At 40.5% G+C, this 18,687-nt stretch overlaps 3 protein-coding genes across 7 annotated transcripts; 2 read left to right on the forward strand and 1 right to left on the reverse strand.

Moving 5' to 3' along the window:
- Positions 1-1,661: 1,661 nt before the first annotated feature.
- Positions 1,662-13,808, reverse strand: LOC119722785 (phospholipase A2 AP-PLA2-I-like). 5 transcript variants are annotated; one of them, XM_038193112.1, is made up of 6 exons: positions 13,545-13,807; positions 9,919-10,269; positions 6,747-6,872; positions 6,321-6,477; positions 3,509-3,645; positions 1,662-2,641 (listed from the first exon to the last, which is right to left on the reverse strand). In XM_038193112.1, the coding sequence occupies exons 3-6, from the start codon at positions 6,799-6,801 to the stop codon at positions 2,481-2,483; spliced, it is 510 nt and encodes a 169-aa protein (XP_038049040.1). In that variant the 5' UTR covers positions 6,802-6,872; positions 9,919-10,269; positions 13,545-13,807; the 3' UTR covers positions 1,662-2,480. The 5 variants fall into 5 exon arrangements, with proteins under 5 accessions (XP_038049040.1, XP_038049039.1, XP_038049041.1 ...); XM_038193111.1 differs by having other exon boundaries at positions 9,919-10,274; XM_038193113.1 differs by lacking the exon at positions 9,919-10,269 and having other exon boundaries at positions 13,545-13,808.
- LOC119723208 (CD209 antigen-like protein C) lies at positions 6,858-7,767 on the forward strand. Its single transcript, XM_038193770.1, has 2 exons — positions 6,858-6,867; positions 7,088-7,767. The coding sequence occupies exons 1-2, from the start codon at positions 6,858-6,860 to the stop codon at positions 7,765-7,767; spliced, it is 690 nt and encodes a 229-aa protein (XP_038049698.1).
- Positions 13,809-15,320: 1,512 nt separating the features above from the next.
- On the forward strand, positions 15,321-16,617 carry LOC119722784 (perlucin-like protein). Its single transcript, XM_038193110.1, has one exon. The coding sequence runs from the start codon at positions 15,460-15,462 to the stop codon at positions 16,171-16,173; it is 714 nt and encodes a 237-aa protein (XP_038049038.1). The 5' UTR covers positions 15,321-15,459; the 3' UTR covers positions 16,174-16,617.
- Positions 16,618-18,687: the final 2,070 nt, after the last annotated feature.

Below are 18,687 nucleotides of genomic sequence, written 5' to 3' on the forward strand. Positions count from 1 at the left end.
CCAAGCTTGATTGTTATGTATTTCTTGAGAATCTGTGAGTATTATCCGAATATTTGCAGTGGGGTTTTAATCAAAGGTGTCTATCTGGTTCGTTTGTGACTTCGTCATACACGCGCACGCACCACAGATTACAAGTGTCCATTGGCTAAGCACTCAAGTTGCGTTAATTTCCGCTTCCAATGGTTGCAACGCTTCTAAATGTGCAGTGGGCGTGGTTTAAACTGAAGTGACGTCACACTAGCGAACCGGATGGGAATCTCTGTACTGCTCTGCACTCCTATACTGTGCAATAATGTAATCTGGTGCGTCTCCAAACTGATTTGTTCCACACACACACACACACACAAATCTTATAATCTAAGACACAAAATTCCGGGATTCGAAAAGCGAGTGATCATCTGACACAAGAGGGCGCTGTTCAAAATGGACGGGACAGGACGGGACTCGATACAATTTAACACTAGAGGGCGGAGTTCATAATTGTTTTTTCCCGCCAGTCAGTTTTGCTGACGGGTACGACGACCAACCCTCCCCCCCCCCCCCCCCCACACACACACACACACACCCCAGACTTGTTTCACATACCTTGTGTGGACTTTCCTTTCTTTTCGTGTAGTTAAGGAACACCAGTGGAAAAACTCATTTTTCTCAAACTGTGAAAACTCTTACAACCCAATTTTTTTTCAATGATTCCCTTTAGTGTTTCTCTTCATTCTGCTACTGATAAACCTAACCCAAAAATGCCTCTAAACCTGTTTTCCAGAAATGGGGAAACACTGTGTGGACGTGGGCAAGTCCACACTTCGTCGCTGCTACCTACATTATGTGGACGTCTTTTGTTCGGAAGTCCACACTGCGTATGTAAGACAAGCTCACCCACACACACAAACACCCACCCACACCCACACGCACGCACAAGCACGTTTGTTTATGGTGTAAATCGATGATTTTCTTATGCTCCTCTTCCCTCTTCCTTTGTTTGTACTCTAACTTTTTCGCAACAGCTCTCATGATGATAATATTTCAACGGATTGAGCAATTTTAGTAATTTTGTCATCTAAAAGTAGCTTATGAAATTGGCTTTCCAGTCATTATTTTGGTGCCACATATTTATTTTAAATATGAAATATAATTTTGGGGGTTTGGGTTCCGCTTTTTTGACTCGCCCTGTATTTGCTTCGTTAAACCACGGTCCATTCAAACACACACTAAGCAAGTCATGTACAGTGGGGGGGGGGGCAATTTATGTCAAACATGTATGACAAACACCTAACATATGCCATGGCGGCGCTTCACCTAACAGTTACTACGCGTAGCGTGCCAATAATTAGAGATATAAAGTATTTCAATTTCTATTTCCCTCTGCATCACATTTTTAGCTTAGGTTTGGAGCCAGCTACGATGCTCCATCCGTGCCACACCGCTCATTTTATTAACCGAAAAAATATGATTCATGTCGACATTGTGGATATAGGGTGACCTCTTTACTCGCCATAAAATCACCATTTCGTCCTCATTGAGTCGACTTGGAGGGATAATTTATTTAGAGAAGCTGTCGTGCCAGGCTTATTATGTCTACCCCGGCGAGAAAATGTATATGACGAAATAACCTCATTTACCGCGCCAGATTGCCTCGATGAATGGCTACACACAATTGCGGATATGTCTGCTTGCAGGTTAAACTTTAATTAGACATTAACACAGCAAAAGTTAAGGAAAATACATTCAAACCACCATAATAATGCGATTGTGTAAACAAAAATAAAAAAATACCGCCACCAAACTACCACTGCTGCCCTTTCAGAAAAAAAAACCTCTTTCATAGAGTCATTTTAAAAGATCTGAACTCTTCAGTGATTAAAAAAGCAGGGAAAAACTAGTTACATTGGTATTTCCATAAAAGTTTAAAAGATACGGTTGTGAATTATTACTGACGATGATTAACAGGAACTCCTCCGACATTACTTAACCCTTATGATATGTTGGGGGAAAAGGAATTTTCAGAATCTGTAAAACGTTGTCAGGTCTACTGCTTCACCGAGATCAGAGGTGGGATGGATGCCGAGCGCAGTCCCAAAAGTTCGGGTTGTAAAAAACCTAGCTACTTCATTTAACAACGAACAACACAGGCAAATAAAAACAAATCATAAAACATTCCAGCCAATATTATCACTTTAACCTAAAAAAAACCATACCCGCTACCCCGCAGCTATCCCTTAAACAAAAAACTAGGAAGTAAAAAACAAATGAAAGAAAAAGTCTTTAAAAACGCCTCAAGTTTTTGAATGACACTTTGTTAATCAGTCGTTATACATTTGCAAATGCAGTGAATGTTCTTCCCCGAATGCAACCTCTGTAAAGAAAAAACTACTTATAGGGACCTATAGGTCTAATAAACGTTTTACTTGTTATCATAAAGATCAGTGTCGTGGGGCCAAAATCCTTTGCGCGTGTAGCCAGTATTTGTTATGGGTACGCCCTTAATTACTGCAGGAGCCCCATTTCCAGGAGTGGAAGACGTAACCGGCACTAAAAGAGCTACGGTGACGAGCTACGCACTCCGCCACCACACGGTCGCACTCGCACAGGAAAGCTTTGCATTTGGCGTTCTGGTTGGACGCAGGGTAGTCAGCCTCCGGCACTGTAGGAAACAAAAAAAGGGGGTAAATCACATATTGAAAGATCCTACGCTGTCTGTCTGTCTGCTGTCTCTCTTATGTCTGTGTGTCATGACTTTTTGTAAAAAGCAAACAGAGTGTGCGCAAGCGCAAAATGCAGTGGTGGTTGTTGTAGGTCCTTAAATGGTATATATATATGTATATGCTCCAACTTCACTGTCCTCTGAAGATAAGGTTGGCACGTGAACAAAATGGATTTGTGTTGTTTAGACCTAGCTCTTTTCTTTTGGAAAATTTGTTTCTTTCAGACTTTGAATAGTTAAGTATTACAATCTGTATGCAATCATGTCACTTCAAAACGTATCGCTAAATTACGTGAAATATAACGTTCATGATGAAAAAGTGGCGAAATTGCTTCAAGGTTTACCACGCCCACTTTGGGTCAACATGCAAATTGAGGTCAAGGTAAATACTCGTATTTGACTCAATCCAGCTAGCGGGTGCCGCTAGTTCTCAAAAAAAAATCGACCTGCATTTCTTTATTGGATTGTAACTATTTACTTGATTGCTCAGTTAAGCTTTCTGTTACTATATGGTTCAAAAGAATTAGTTCAATGGTTAAAGCTTGACGGGATGACATTGGGTTTTGTTCATCCAAACGCCCTGTCCTGTGGCGTTGGTATAACCTATTGTTTACGGGATCAACGAATGAACAGTGCTTTGCGAAGACTGTAAAGTTTCCCTCACAAGTTTAGCAAAAGGGATTAGCGTCACTAAATCGCAATTGGATAAGGCTTTGAGATAGAAACAATTGTTTGATCAAACATAAGCCGCAACTGCCACCAGAGCCAAAGGTTTCAGGAATGGCCCCGGTAGACAAAAATACGCACCGCACTGGACGGAGCACTTCCCGTCCGGATTGTCGCGCTTTCCGTAGAGATAGTTAGCCCAGTAGATGTCGTTCGCAGAGCATCCCACATCGGGTAGCATGGCGTCATCGAAACAAATATCGTGAACCTGACAGCATCTGAAGCGAGCAGAGATTGAAAAAAAAGTACACAACTGTCCATCTAAATTACACGAGACAGTACTTGGACTGTTTTCAACCCTTAGAAGTATAGGGCCGATAACCTGTCATCGAATGCCAATTTCTTTAACTTTTTAACCCCCCCCCCTCCCCGTAATAAATGACATTGCTACGCCTCTGATTTTACAGCAATATTAATACAGCCTAATTTGTTGTATACAGTTAGTATTAGCAATTTTTTCTGAAGGCCATGGTTTACAATTAACCTTCTCTTTCGATCAAAGGTTCGTTAAGTTGCTATATTAATACAGCCTAATTTTGTGTATACAGTTTATTTATAGTATTAGCAATTATTTCTGAAGGCCATGGTTTACAATCAACCTTCTGTTTCGAACAAGGTTACGGTTCAGTTGCTGGCTATTTCAGAAACAACATAACAGTTGTTCACTTTGATGAATACAGAAAAGTCTTGACAAGAGTTTGTCTGTGCGAGTGGGTGGTACAGACCTATTTACAGACCTATTTACAGACCTAAAAATACCTATTTGTAAATCAACCACACGTAACAATTGTGAACAATCAGCCATAGGTGAACAATTGTTACCTGTGGTTGATTTACAAATAGGTATTTTAAGTCAAAGTCCAATAAATGGACAATGCCATGGTTGGTTGGTTTTCTCTTGTATGCTTGATAACGACTGATGACTGGTCTTTTTGCAAAAGTGCCCGCACTTCTCACCGTAAAATAAATTCCCGAACTTGATTTCCCACGAACTTTCATTTCAAAATTGTTGTTCGCAGGTTGGATAGGAATGTCGGTCAAAATTGCTGTTCCAGAAGGAGTAGCACTTGTGGACTATATAGTCTATGGGCCAGGACCCCAAAATTCACCAATTTGTACCACCCGAGATGGCAAAACCTATTGCCATTTGTTACTGCTACAGATCTGTAGTATATATATATTTTGATGTGATAGCCTTTTCAATGTGGTCCCTTATGATTCGTTATAACCGCTTGAAGGTTCAGACCCCTATTAACGTTTTAATCCTGTGGGTATCAGGGGGCGGGGCTACAACCCCCACAAAATGAAACTTATTGCAATTACTCATGTATGCTTTGGCTGGTCGGTATATATGAAATTCGGTGATCTTTCTTACCGTCTACCAGAGATCAATATGGTACAAAACAAAGTTTGTTATTATAAAAAAGATTGAGGTAATATCAAAATCTTATCAGGATGATAAAGAGAAAAGCTTTATTTTCCCTAGGTGAGTTCCAATTGACTTACACCCAAATACAAACATGTACAATGTAGCAGCTGATTTATACACGAACATGAATTCCTGCTTTTTTTCTAAAGTATAACCCCGCCCAAACTACAAACTTGGATATATTGGCAGTGATACCAGACCCAATTTTCGTCATTAATATATACAAGACCCATTCTGCCTCGAATACTGGAAATATAATGGTATGTGACCCATGGCTTGAACAGGATATTCCACATGGGTTTTTTTTTTCAAGTCAGTATGAAAGAGAGGTGCCTTTGGATGGGATAGAGCCACCATTCCTCTCAGTCGGCCACATTGGATTCCCAACATGCATTGTAGTTAATCGGGTGGTCATGAATTGTAGTCTCCAGTAAACTCAGTACATGATAGGCCTGGGCAAAGAAAACATTGAGTTCTATCCCCACAAAAATGATAGGCCTATTCATGGTTTAACACACACACACAAATGACAGAGTTGTCTAATAACTGGTTTTGTACAATATTGGCCCCTCAGTAGTAGAAGTTTGGAGAGATCACCGAATTTCATGCCGATTAGCCGAAGCGTTCAGTAGTTATTATAATAAGTATCATTTTTGGGGGTGGGTTGTGGCCCCACCGCCTGATACCCATAGGGTTTACGTTAAAAGGAGTTACTGCATCAACAAAATATTAAGCTACTCATTACAACAGGTTATCATCTATATTTTTTTCACTGATAGTAATGAAACAAAGAAATTAACACTATTAAAGTTTTGCCACCTCGGGTGGTATACCAACATCTGGTCTGGCCCATGGGCTAAAAATGCCAGCGTTTTGAAATCAACATTAAAGGGAATGTACATCATTGGCTTTTGCTGTAATTTTCAGAAATGAACTATTTGAGGGGTTAGTATAACAGATCAAATACTGTTACACTGACATGTTTGAAGTTTTGTGTTCGAAAATGCTGGAAAAACCAAGAAAAACAAATATGTTCAAGTAGTCTGGTTCCCTGACTCCACTAAAGATGAAATGAATCAATTTATTGATGCCCGAAAATTGTAAGGTAAGGAAACCAGTCTAGCTGGCCTGCACCCGTTAATGAACATGTAACCAATAGCAAACAAAATTTGGACTGAAAAAGGGGTAAATTTGGAGCAGTAGTTGAAAAATAGTTTTTCCAACGGTGGTCGGCCGACCACCTTAGAAAATTTATACAAAATACCACTTTTCTTGAAAACGACTTCACACCAGGTGCCATAATTTTACAGGATGCTTTAGACTTTCATTTACCAACATCCTATTAGGGTATTTCGTAAAAATTTGGTAGTTTTGTTTTCCAATGTTTGCAAATGTTGTATAATTCCCTTTAATCTCCGCAAAAAAACGTACCGTAGCCGAATAATGTAAAGAACGGGTACTGACCTGTCTGTCTCATCCACAGGGGTGTTGCCGATTCCTCCCTTGCCGCAGAAACACCCGTAGTTGGTATAGGACATGACCTCCCAAGTGTTGAGGTTTGCAATACACATAACCATGCTAGTCATTTGAACGATGCTTCGACGATCGTATCCATCATATACTGTGTAACAAAGAAAACCAAGCGACACTTTCTATTGACAATTATAATCTAAAGTACGTTTACAGGAAATATAAAATTGTTCGCTGGGGGGGGGGGGGATAAAACAAAGGGGGCCGGGGAGAAGCTCCGTACCCTGTATGCAAAACGAAATCGCCACGCCACTGTAGGATCTTCATTTAATACAACCACATATCGGCCTGAGGGATCGCGGTGATTAACATCGATCTACAGGTGGATTTCTCAATACGCAACTTGGCTTATCATCTCACCTTCCGTTGCAGCAGCCGTGGCTGCAAGGAGAAGTATCAGTATCTTCATGGCCATTGGAGATGACGATTGTCCACGATTAATCTGCTCCTAGTTTGCAAACGGTGCGAACGATGTTCACGGGTTAGCTGCCAATTGAAAAATAAATGACCAAGTCAGTTTTCTTTTGTTTCGTTTTGTTGTGATCTTGTCATGGAAAAAAGGACACTTTGGTATATTTGTCGTTACTACCACAAGTAGTTTATCGGAGAGTTGTGCAAAATTCATTTGAAAAAGAAAAGGAGAGGAAGGAAATGGATTTGGAGGATTAGTATGTTGTAGAAAATATTGTTAAACTGACTTGTTTCACGTTTTGGGCTTGTAGACGCTGGAAAAACCAGTCAAGAAAGATTCGGCGATTCCTGCTACCAACTGCTCACTGAAACGTTTACATGGGAAGAGGCATCCCAAGCCTGCGCCAATATTGACGCTGGCCTGGTGATTCCTGACTCCCTCCAAGAGCATCAGTTCATCTGGGAGATGTTCACGAGGAAGGTCACTGAATCAGGGAATCTCTGGATCGGCTGTAGTGATGTCAAGGAGGAGGGCAGGTGGGTTCAGGCTGGTGACGGAGATCACGAGTGCACCTACTTCAACTGGGCAGAGGGGGAGCCAAATCCCACCTACAAGCATTGGGAAGAATGTGCAGGAATGTGGGGCGGCAATCGTGGTGGATTTTGGAATGACTTTCCATGCACGTATAGCTATAACGCGATGTGTGAGAGCCCTGCCGTCCCATCTATGTCCTGTCGGCTGACGTATGATGCCCGTGGCTTCTTCACGGCCCACTGCCTGACCGATCGCATCCTCAAGGATAGCTCAACCAGCAGCGTGGCCTGGGCTTTGGTGTGCCGGGATGAGCCTCGATGCCGCTCCTTTAGTCTGCGCCCGGCAAGCCGGGGAGCACTCATGTCATGTCAGCTGTATCCCGATACCGAAATGAACACTGAATATGCCAAGTCATGTCAGTACTACTACTTCTGAGTGCGATGTTGGTTCTACTAATGTGTACATCTTGATGTTTGTTATCCTTTGTGTATAATGACGAATATTATTACATGTAGTTCTATATGGAGCATCGTGCGGGTGAATGTATGTGTGTATCTGTCAAACGTCTGAGAACAATGGATCTGTGATTACATAAACCCGAGGACATGTACTCAAGTCCTTACATAGTCTTGGCCAAAGACGCTAGTGATCGATAGTGGACGGTGCATAGTGCGCCCTCAAATGGCACAACAATTAGACCAGCGGGCATACTCGCACTAACATCTTGGCCATTTCGTATCAGCGGTTTAACTTTTCCCTTATTTTCTCCTGAGGCTTTCCTAGGGAACCAATCAGCGATCGAGAAAAGGTTCAATGGCTCGCCCAACGGTTGTACACGTACGCGCTACGTGCGGTACCTGATCAAGCATTATCACTTTTCTAGGGAACCAATCAGTGATCGAGTTGTAATGTGATACGGCTGCCGATCACATTACAACTGCTACATAAAATTACAGCAGCACTAGAGCACTGTGCGAAATCAAGGTATCAAAACTTGATGTACCGCAGCATGTTTTGTTGGCTTTCGCAGCATTCTTACGAATTGGGGAAATGACCGTTTCAAATCAAAACACAGCCAATGTCTTAAGAATAAATAACATACACACAAAAACAAGATGGCGAAGATGTACGATTAGTTTTGCAACACTACAAGCATTCCAAAGGAAAACAGGCCAGTATAGAAATGTCAGGCATATGCTGTATGCATATGCCCAGTCTGAGCATTGTCAGATTACAGGAGCCCGCAACGATGCGTATGTCATTTAATGCAAAGTTTCTGTAATGCTGGCCAAGCGACCAACCAGTGAAACGAACTGAGTGTCTCTGTATATATTACAAAAGACGGTGACATTTATAGGATTAGACCCACATGCATATACGGGCCACAGTTTCAGAATAGGGGCCGCATGCCATAAAAAAAGATAAATAAACAAACAGAAGCTATGGAACGATGTATCACTTGAACTTAATATAACTGGAGAATCCCTGATAACGCCCTTTCTGTTCCAACATCTAATGCTACAATATCTTGGAATCAGCAAAAATGAGCAATGTTTACCACGCTCTCCAGAACAGAAAAAAAGACAGCAAGTTCTGTGATTCCCACACAATGAGTGCAAGAGTATACTCTGTCAACACTAAAGATTCCTTATTACCAAGTATTCAAGAGCCACAGAGGAATTACACAACAAACTGTGAGCGATTCAGGAATGACCATTCAAAAGGGTTTCAGGCGTCCCAGCTAATAGGAGCTTGCAAGAGACCAAATCTCCCAGAAAGCTCCACAATGGGACCCCAACAATGAACTCTGTGCTGCTCACTGACAGCCCAACTCTCAGCCTCACGATCACAACGAAACTGCAATTTAGAAATTAAGTCTCTCCTTGCAAGAGGGCACTTCAAAAGTCAAGCTATTCAGCACTTTTCTGAGCACAAAACCACCTTTCTTGAGAAAAGCTCAAAGTTTACTAAGGACCACCCTGGAATGTTGCCAAGAAAAGTGGAGGAAAGGCAGCGCAAAGTTGCAAACCCAGAGGGCAAGGGTTTTTTTTCTTCTGGGGTTTGGAGTGATGAAGGAGAGAGATGAAAGACACCCAAGGCACCAGTTTCGTTAAATTGGCCACCACCCAACTGCATCAATAAACAATGCCAGTTTGAAGTCAAAATACAGAAGGGTATGGGTAGGAGAATAAACTTCAAAATGAAACTTGAAATTCAACTGAATAAATCTCTGCATTATTATTTTGAGAAGAAAGCAATTGCTCCAATTCAAAGGAAACAGCTCAGTGCTCATTGTGATTAATATTAAATAAACCAAAAATTTGAACTTAAATTCAATGATTTCTCTAACAAATAGCTGGCACTGAATTTCCAACAGATTTGAAATAGGGATGCAAGGTTGGAATGGAAGCATGTTGCATGGAGGAAAGCAGTCATTAATCACAGATTTCTCCAAACTATTCTTTACAATCAAACTGGAATCAGAATATTGTACATACTGCTGTCATACATTTACTGTTCAAGAAATGAAGTGAACACCACAATTAATTAGCTAAAGAGTGTATCGGTTCACTAAAAGATACTTACCAAGAAAATACACCTGAAGTATTCAAGTCTCAAGTCACCACAAAACTGTCCGATCTCCGAAACGATTGAAATCCAGCAGAGAAGGCTGTGGCCGGCACTTTTTGACCGATGTGCAAGGGACAGAGACACAGCCCACAACGAAACCCCTCACTACAGTGAGAGGCGCAAGTGACTTCACTCCGAACCTCTGCCAAGTGCCAAGCCACAGAGAATTTGTGATGCTCTGTTGGCACACACACAACACACAGCAGACACACTCCACAATGCCACGGTATCTGCCTGGGTCTCGGTCCAGGGACTGCCGTGTTATTATTGTAGTTATGAAAGGATGCTGCTAGCTCTCTACTTGCGCTGCACTGAGCAAGCACAAGACAGATACGTCAGGAGAGAAGGAAAAAAAGATGACGACGATATGGAATGACAGACTTGAAATGCCTCAGAGACACATACAGTTTATGGAGGTTATGAACATGCATTCAATAATACAAAATGCACATCACTGTCAATGCCTATTCACTACTGTTATGTTAAACTATTTCAGAATACACAATATTAAAAACAAATTGATTATAATAATAACAAATGAATATCTAAACAATCAACTTGATTTCAGATATCTGTCAAAAGCAGTTTCCATTATTTGTAATTCTGAATCATTGTCTTGATATATCTGCCATCCAATAATAGAGTAAATGTTCAGGATCACATGAAATTGCAATTTCCACTTTCCAATTTAATAATTTTTAACAGTTCATTTGGAGAACAACTGGAGTATTTTAGAAACAGGGCATGTTCATCATCACAACCGCTGACTTGAAGAGTTTGAACAGTTTCACAAAAAGTTTCACCAACAAAAGGATCCAGACAGGACAATGGAGTTAAATCAACTGGAAGGAGTAAGTGAGGCAGAAGTTGGTTCCTTTCACAAGCTACAATGCTTCAGGATGTTTATTGTCTGATCGTTCTTTTCCTTTTACATTTATCTTAAGTTTCCACCCTCTCAAATCCAGATCCGGTTTTAAAAGTTGAAGCATAAAGCTGTTGAAAACAGTAGAAAATCCACAGAGCCGGTTGAAGGAATGTAAAGCCCTTAATCTCCTTCTTAAAAGTCATCAAAAGATATTTTAAAGGTAGAGCAGACCATTTTGTCATTTGTGCACTAAGTTTTTTTTGTTTTGAAGCAACAAAAGTGCTCAAATCTAAAGAGGGGTGCTTAACAACTAACCTGATGAAGGTTTAACTCGGTTAATGCTGTATATTCCAAGAAAACAATGTTAGGATCTCGATTTCAATTCAAAAGTTGCAGAGTCATGTTTAGAATTGCACCCAAAATCAGCATCGGGGACACATTCTCATTCAGTTGATGGCAGCTACGCGATGTCATGCACTGAACTGACGAATAATAGCATCTGCGCACGTGTGTGCGTCGTGTCAATGCTTGCCCGCACCCATTCACAGAGTCAACAAATTACGCACCAACTACTAACTGAATTTTCAAAAAATGCGTCGCTTGACGCATCTTTGGAAATGGCCTTCTTTTCTTGTTTTCTTCAAAATGACAGCATACCAGAAAGAATAATTTCACAGGGAGTTTATTGCCATTACTGCCTTTAAACCAAGTAAGCTTTTGCAAAGTAATTTTGTCAGTTATTTTTTGGATAGCTGCAAATGATCTACTTCACCTTTAAATCTGGGAGAGAACCAAGAAAATCAGGCTGCACAAATCACAGCAGAGTTTATAAATCTATACAAATCTTGGTGACAAAATATACTGGGCAAAAGTACAGAGCTGGCATTGGTTGATTTATGCTGAAAGACTTTTAAAAACACTCTGCACTATATCCTCTGTGGCCTACCTAATTATGTTGAAGCAGTTGGCAGTACCAATAATATGACTAAATAATTTATGTTTGCGTTGCAGCAATACACTTGCCCACGTCAGTAAATTTTCAGTGCTACAATATAGGCATATATTAAAGCTCCTAGTTGTATAAGGGTCAAACCAAACAGACAGATTGTCACCTACACATGTACTTGCAAGAGTTAATGACAAGAAAGGTAAAGGAACACAAACAGCTCGGAGGTCTTTTTACACTTAAAACGCTATGCTAAGCATTAACTGCTGACAGTGGTGCACCAAAGGGGGGGGGGTGTCAGGTGGCTGAGGCACAAAAAGAGGGATGCTGAAAAGGAAAGAAGGCGGCCATAACTAACGCTATTACATGTATTTAATTGTAATTTAACATGAGGTAAAAGTTTTGGTAGAAACTAGTACTGTACCAGAAATGGAATCTAGCCTACAGCAAGTCAGCATTTATGCATCTCTCCTCTCTCCTACAACACTGGTCTTTTGCAAATTATTCTCGTAAAATGTACATATTATCATAGAGCAAGGATTATTATGTACTTCACTATTAATTATAAATGCTTTAAAATTAATAAGGCCGAATTTTCATTTTATGCCTGACATATTCCATTAGTAATGGAATATATCAATTAAATAACTTATTTGGCTAGGTCTTCATAGGCTCTATCAATCATTCCCCGATATGGTAGGCCCATCCCCACCGCTTCCATTTTTTCCACCCATTTTTGAAATTTAATTCTTACATTTGCAATATATTTAGCGCACGTATTGTCATTATATTGTCTTTTTTTTGTCTCCTAACAAAATTGTAGCTTTTTAGAAAGGGGGAATACGGCTCCTTTAGACACAATTTGTGTGAGCAAAAGTGCCATGAAAATGGAAGAATCCCTGTGCCATCTTGGAAAATCAGCCGTCTTTTTTTTTTGGGGGGGGTGGGGTTGGAGACAAAAAAAAACGATCGCCTCTTTCATTTTATTTAAAAAAAAGACATACACACTGACGGAATACGCTACCGCAAAATCCCCCGGAAAAAAAATGTTGCAACCTGACGCCACTTCCGCGATTGTGTACAAAGTCTATGAAGAGTCAAGACATTTTTTTTTAAGTAGGCCTATTTCCTAACAAAATTGAAATGTTTCTTGGTCCCAGATTCCTGTCTTATCATCATTTTTGCAATGACTGACTTTCATTGAGATGATATAGGAAGAACAAAGTGGTGTCAGGTTGCAACATTTTTTCCAATCCCCCTTTCTGGCTTTAAACTTGCCAGGGGGGTAAAAAGCCCAGACGAGAAACTGTTTATTTTTTTACTCGACCTTACATTTGTAACATATTGAAGTTTATTATCAAAAGTAGAGTTCCAAAACCATTGTCATTGGACAAAAAGACAAGTCTTTTTCTTTCTCACTTCCAAAATTGTAAGTATGGGATTGCAGCTTAACTTAATAAGGTGTTTTAAACAGTGTGAAGGTTCGTAGATTGGAAACAGAACTAGCAATGTTACACCTGCCGCAATTCACTGGTAAAAGACACCTGTCGAACGCATTAAAAATCAAAACTGTTGCGAACTTGCGTGTAACTGCACCGCATCGCAATGCCTGTCAGGCGGTCACGTTTGCAAAACATCTTATTTCAACGCAAAAAGATACGAACGTTCAACTAAATACAGAACAATTTGCCACTTCCAGACAGCTCTAACGAGAATTTAACAGAAATTTCCACAAAAAAAGTTAAATTTAAATATTTTAGGCCTACTTACCAGGTCCAAACTTAAAGTAACTTGTCCGAGTTTGGTCCAGAAATGTTGAGCTGGCTGAGGAGCAGACGAAAATGAAAATGTACTCGTTGGCCGATACCGGTGTCACGAGACTTGACTTAATCGATACTACCTCCCGATGAATATGATCGATTAATAATACATGTATAACGCAAATCAGTAAAGACTGTTTTCCGTCAAAAACAGCCCAAAAGTCAGACACTTAATTCAGTTTACTGACATAAATGATATCTAACACTGAAGTAACAGTCACACTGCATTTAGTACCATTAAACACAGTATTATTGAACAACAAAGCCTGGGCGCCCCCATTCTGTAGATCAAATTTCAAGTGAGTAGACCATATATGCATATGCCCAGTCTGAGCATTGTCAGATTACATGAGCCAACGACGCGTATGTCATTTAATGCAAAGTTTCTGTAATGCTGGCCAAGCGGCCAACCAGTGAAACAAGCTGAGTTTGCCTGTATTTATTACAAAAGACGGTGACAATTATAGGATTAGACCCACATGCATGTACGGGCCACAGTTTCAGAATAGGGGCCGCTTGCCATACCCTTTCCCGTGGCTTCTCAGACGCACAAATTAGGGAAATGGGAAAGTGGCGTTCGGATGTATTCATAAGATACATCAGGTTATAGGATAGAGAAAGCGTAATCTACAGTACTGCGTGCCAAGAGCAGCAGCGACAAGAGTGTTTGGAGGCCCGGGAGCCGCCCCGCGCAAACAAAATAAATAAATAAATAAAAAAAATAACAAAAACAAAAACAAAAATATTGCGCAGTGCGATTTGTGGCGAGAGTAGGTTACAACACAGAAGTAAAATCATGTGAGAATAGTTGACAAAAGATAAAGAAATATTACCAGTAAAAAAATTACTAATTATATTAGCTTATTTAGTACATGGACCAAAACATAGTGTTAACAAAGTTCAGAACTATAGTTGAAAGAAACAAGTGTTAGTATCCAAAGGTTGTAACAATGCAACAACAAATTAGTGATTAAAGAAAAAGGGAATATTTTCAGAGACAACAAATATAAAAGAGATCAGATGACGAAGATGGTAAACTTAGTAGATACGAACTCTGTTTAATTATCTCGTTAAGTAAGTACTATTTAATTGAATTGATTATTGTGTAAGAAAAAGAAAAAAAGGAAAGAAAGACTCCTCAACCTCAAAAGGTCGAGCTCTAACTAATGATGCTTAATCGTGTGTGAGACAAGACAAGCAATAAATAACATCACCATGTACTCGTCCGTATAATAATGATATATTATTTTTATATAATTTTCTAACCTTTGTTATTCAGTGACACGAAAGGGCTTCTTTTTAGGTCTAGTAAATCTCGTTTTCTGTTTTTGAAAGGTAAATACCTTGCTTCGAGGGTCAGTGAACAACTAAAATTTAAACTCTTCCTTTACAAGATAACAATAGAGTGTTGAAAGGCGCGTGTAAACAGACGTGAACTAAAATGCACTGCGAATGCCAATCTCGTCTCCAATACTCCGCTGTCACAAGCAACTCTATCGCTCTGTATGATACCAATCAAATTAATCTTTCGCATTTTAGGTGCAGATTCTACATTGTCTCCTTACAAATCGATAATTGTGTTCCATTTTTAATAGTGGCGTTTCAGTAAACCATGCTATACAGCTTAATAGCACTTGATGACGCGCAAATATTGGCATGGCAACCATTCGGTCGCAGCCAATTTGTACGTCTTTCAATTATCCCTAATGGGGACAAAGTTAATGAAATGAGAACATAGTAATTAGCAGGGTCTGCTATATCTCTTTGAGAGGATGTTCTGTGAAAAGAGGTTCATATTATAGTTAAGCTGCGAGACCAGTTTGTCTGCATAAGACATCGGGTTGGAGCCTCGAACTGAGGCCAGTATGGAGCTCGCTGCGCTGAGTATTGTGATCATGTTGGCGTGTGTTCAGGCCGAACCATGCCAGCCCGGTCAAGAAAGATTTGGCAATTCCTGCTACCAACTGCTCACTGAAACATTTACATGGGAAGAGGCATCCCAAGCCTGCGCCAATATTGACGCTGGTCTGGTGATTCCTGACTCCCTCCAAGAGCATCAGTTCATCTGGGAGATGTTCACGAGGAAGGTCACTGAATCAGGGAATCTCTGGATCGGCTGTAGTGATGTCAAGGAGGAGGGCAGGTGGGTTCAGGCTGGTGACGGAGATCACGAGTGCACCTACTTCAACTGGGCAGAGGGGGAGCCGCATCCCGACTACAAGGATCGGGAAGATTGTGCAGGAATGTGGGGCTATTTTGGTCACGGTGGACTGTGGAATGACATGCCATGCACGAATAGCTATAACGCGATGTGCGAGAGCCCTGCTGTCCCGTCCATGTCCTGTCGGCTGACGTATGATGCCCGTGGCTTCTTCACGGCCCACTGCCTGACCGATCGCATCCTCAAGGATAGCTCAACCAGCAGCGTGGCCTGGGCTTTGGTGTGCCGGGATGGGCCTCGATGCCGCTCCTTCAGTCTGCGCCCGGCAAGCCGGGGAGCACTCATGTCATGTCAGCTGGACCCCGCTATCGAAATGAACACTGAAGATGCCAAGTCATGTCAGTACTACTACTTCTGAGGGATGTTATTTCTACTAAACTGCACATTGTAACGTTTGTTATCGTTTGTGTTAAGACGGATATCGTGAGTTTTATATTGAATGGCTTAATTTGCGACGAAATTTCGGAGTTTCTACGTTCCGTATTGTTCGACATCTCCATTTTTGCTTTTAATGTAGATCATCTATCGTTACTCTCTGAAAATCTGTTGCCGTATTGCTTGTGCTTTTAATGAATTTTGATTCACCTATTATTAATAACCATTTATACTCCTTGCGAAGGATCGTCGTGCGGGTGAATGTATGTGTGTATCCGTAATAGTCCGTCTGAGGACTTGGAACAATAAAGCACCTGCGATTACAATGAACCCAAGGACCTATGCGCAAGCCTTTACACAGTGAAACTTAATGTTTAACTGTTGGACATGTTATAGACGCTTTTATTTGCAATAGTTTACAAAGTTTAAAAGCATATAGGTAATTTTTCAGTCAGATTCATTATGCAGATATCCGTGAACTAAAACCGAAGCCTGAAACAACCGGTTAAGTTCTACAGCTGTTTGTAACAGAAATTAGCTCTTCAGGAAAACAAAATTCTAAACATTCCGTGAACGGCGCTGTCCAGGAAGCTTGGAAGTTATTAGTTAAACAAGATGCTCTGTGTTCCTAACTACCTTTTTTTAATTCAACGTAAACCAATGCAATCTTTGTGAAAGTGTTCCACAGTGTCCCTACAGTTGGCCTTGTTGAAGAATTCTTACAGTTTTTTTTCGAAGAGAAGTTAAATTGTATACCTTGTTTAAGAGATTGACCGAAAATAACGACATTAGCTTTGGATTAATTGTTTGTTAACAAATAATCCAAAATATACCTATCTTAATATTTTTTAATTAGCTTGAGGTACACTAATGCTTATTTAATTTATCACTGTAGGATTACAATCGAGGTGTTCTCCACGCAATTATTGTGCACACTTGAACCTAACACCGGGTGCACTTGACCCGTTCGGTGTAAAGAGTTGTGTCCCTGAACTTCTTTTTTCCGGCTTTGTTCAGAATAGGAGCTTGATCATAATGTCGCGACCTCCGGACACAGCAAAACAATCTTAAAAGACATCGATAAGCTTTGATCGGGGACGTAAGTCCTTCTGCAATAACCTGATTTCAGACTTTGGTTTTCAAATTGTAGATAATTTGTTGGCACCATACATGTGTGTATATACCTTTCTGAAAATACATCACATTTTCAGGCAGATAAGGCATCAGTGCCCAATTGCATCCTATTTGATTGAAACAGATTGGAAGTGTAGAGTGCACAATGTGATGTTACTATCCATTTGTAATATTTTTCTGTGTGCAGTTGTTATACGGTACTCTTTTTTTTTTTAAAGACGTATAGGCCTACAAGGTGTATCCAAAACATTAAAATGGTGGATAATTGTGTTAAATAGGTATCAAGCAGTGTCTCAATATGTAGCCAATCATCGGTTGAAATAACCAACAATTGGTTAGTATGACTGTCCAACCAACCGATTGGTTAATATGTGTCCAACCAATCGGTTGGTTGGACAGTCATATTAACCAATTGTTGGTTATTTTAACCAATGGTTTGTTATGTTAACCAATGTTTTTTAGAGTGATATAAAGCGGGGAAACCAACTTATTTGACAGTATTCAAATTCATAATTTCGACATCTCCATAATTTTTTTTAATTATTTTATGATAAACGCATGTGGATATCATTGTCTATAGTCTACTAAGGTGAGCCTATAATCATGTTACGTACACACGTCCGTTATCTTTCTACCAACCTCAATGTGTTGGAGCAGTGCGCTACCAAACTGCACTCTCGTCCTTGTATTGGGGGCAGGGTTCGAACGAGGGCGCCCTCCCCACAGGGCGTAACTCGGGAGGCGCTGACCGGAAAGTCCTTGAGCGGCTAAAGACGAGTCTGTTGGGATGGACCGTCCTCGTCGGAAAGCGTTGTGTATGCGAACTGGGCAAGGGCTAATCTGATTTGGCCCCGTGACTTATTATTTGACTAATGAACGGGCTAGGGACACTACCGGGAATCTGCGGGAATCGAACTGGTTTATTCAGACTTGTGCCTCGATTTGCCCACTAATCCAGCTTCTTTTGGAATGACACAGGAATTAATAGAGGGCGTCCTACAATGTAATATTTAGGATGTGATAGAACAAGAGAAAACCAACCAACCATGGCATTGTCCATTTATTGGACTTTGACTAAAAATACCTATTTGTAAATCAAATACACGTAACAATTGTTTACCTATGTGTGGGCAGTGCCGATCTGCTTGACTGGTTCTTTTCAGACCAGCACCTTTTGTCACCTGATTTGAGGGAACCCCACACTGAATTGTAGCACCCAGCCACAGGTGAACAATTATTACCTGTGGTTGATTTACAAATAGGTATTTTTTGTCAAAGTCCAATAATGAACAATGCCATGGTTGGGTTGGTTTTCTCTTGTTTGCTTGACAACAACTGATGACTGGTCTTTCATAATAGATAC

Source organism: Patiria miniata, unplaced genomic scaffold, assembly GCF_015706575.1.
Source record: "Patiria miniata isolate m_02_andy unplaced genomic scaffold, ASM1570657v1 HiC_scaffold_16, whole genome shotgun sequence".
In the NCBI taxonomy this organism is placed as follows: Eukaryota; Metazoa; Echinodermata; class Asteroidea; order Valvatida; family Asterinidae; genus Patiria; species Patiria miniata.

Bases quoted from the DNA above. Each gene is read 5' to 3' on its own strand.
- LOC119722785 (XM_038193113.1), bottom strand. From the start codon at position 6,801: ATGGCCATGAAGATACTGATACTTCTCCTTGCAGCCACGGCTGCTGCA. The intron at 6,478-6,746 runs GTGAGATGATAA...TTTGTTACACAG, and splicing joins CACGGCTGCTGCAACGGAAG to TATATGATGGATACGATCGT. The intron at 3,646-6,320 runs GTCAGTACCCGT...TGCTCGCTTCAG, and splicing joins CCTGTGGATGAGACAGACAG to ATGCTGTCAGGTTCACGATA.
- LOC119722784 (XM_038193110.1), top strand. From the start codon at position 15,460: ATGGAGCTCGCTGCGCTGAGTATTGTGATCATGTTGGCGTGTGTTCAG.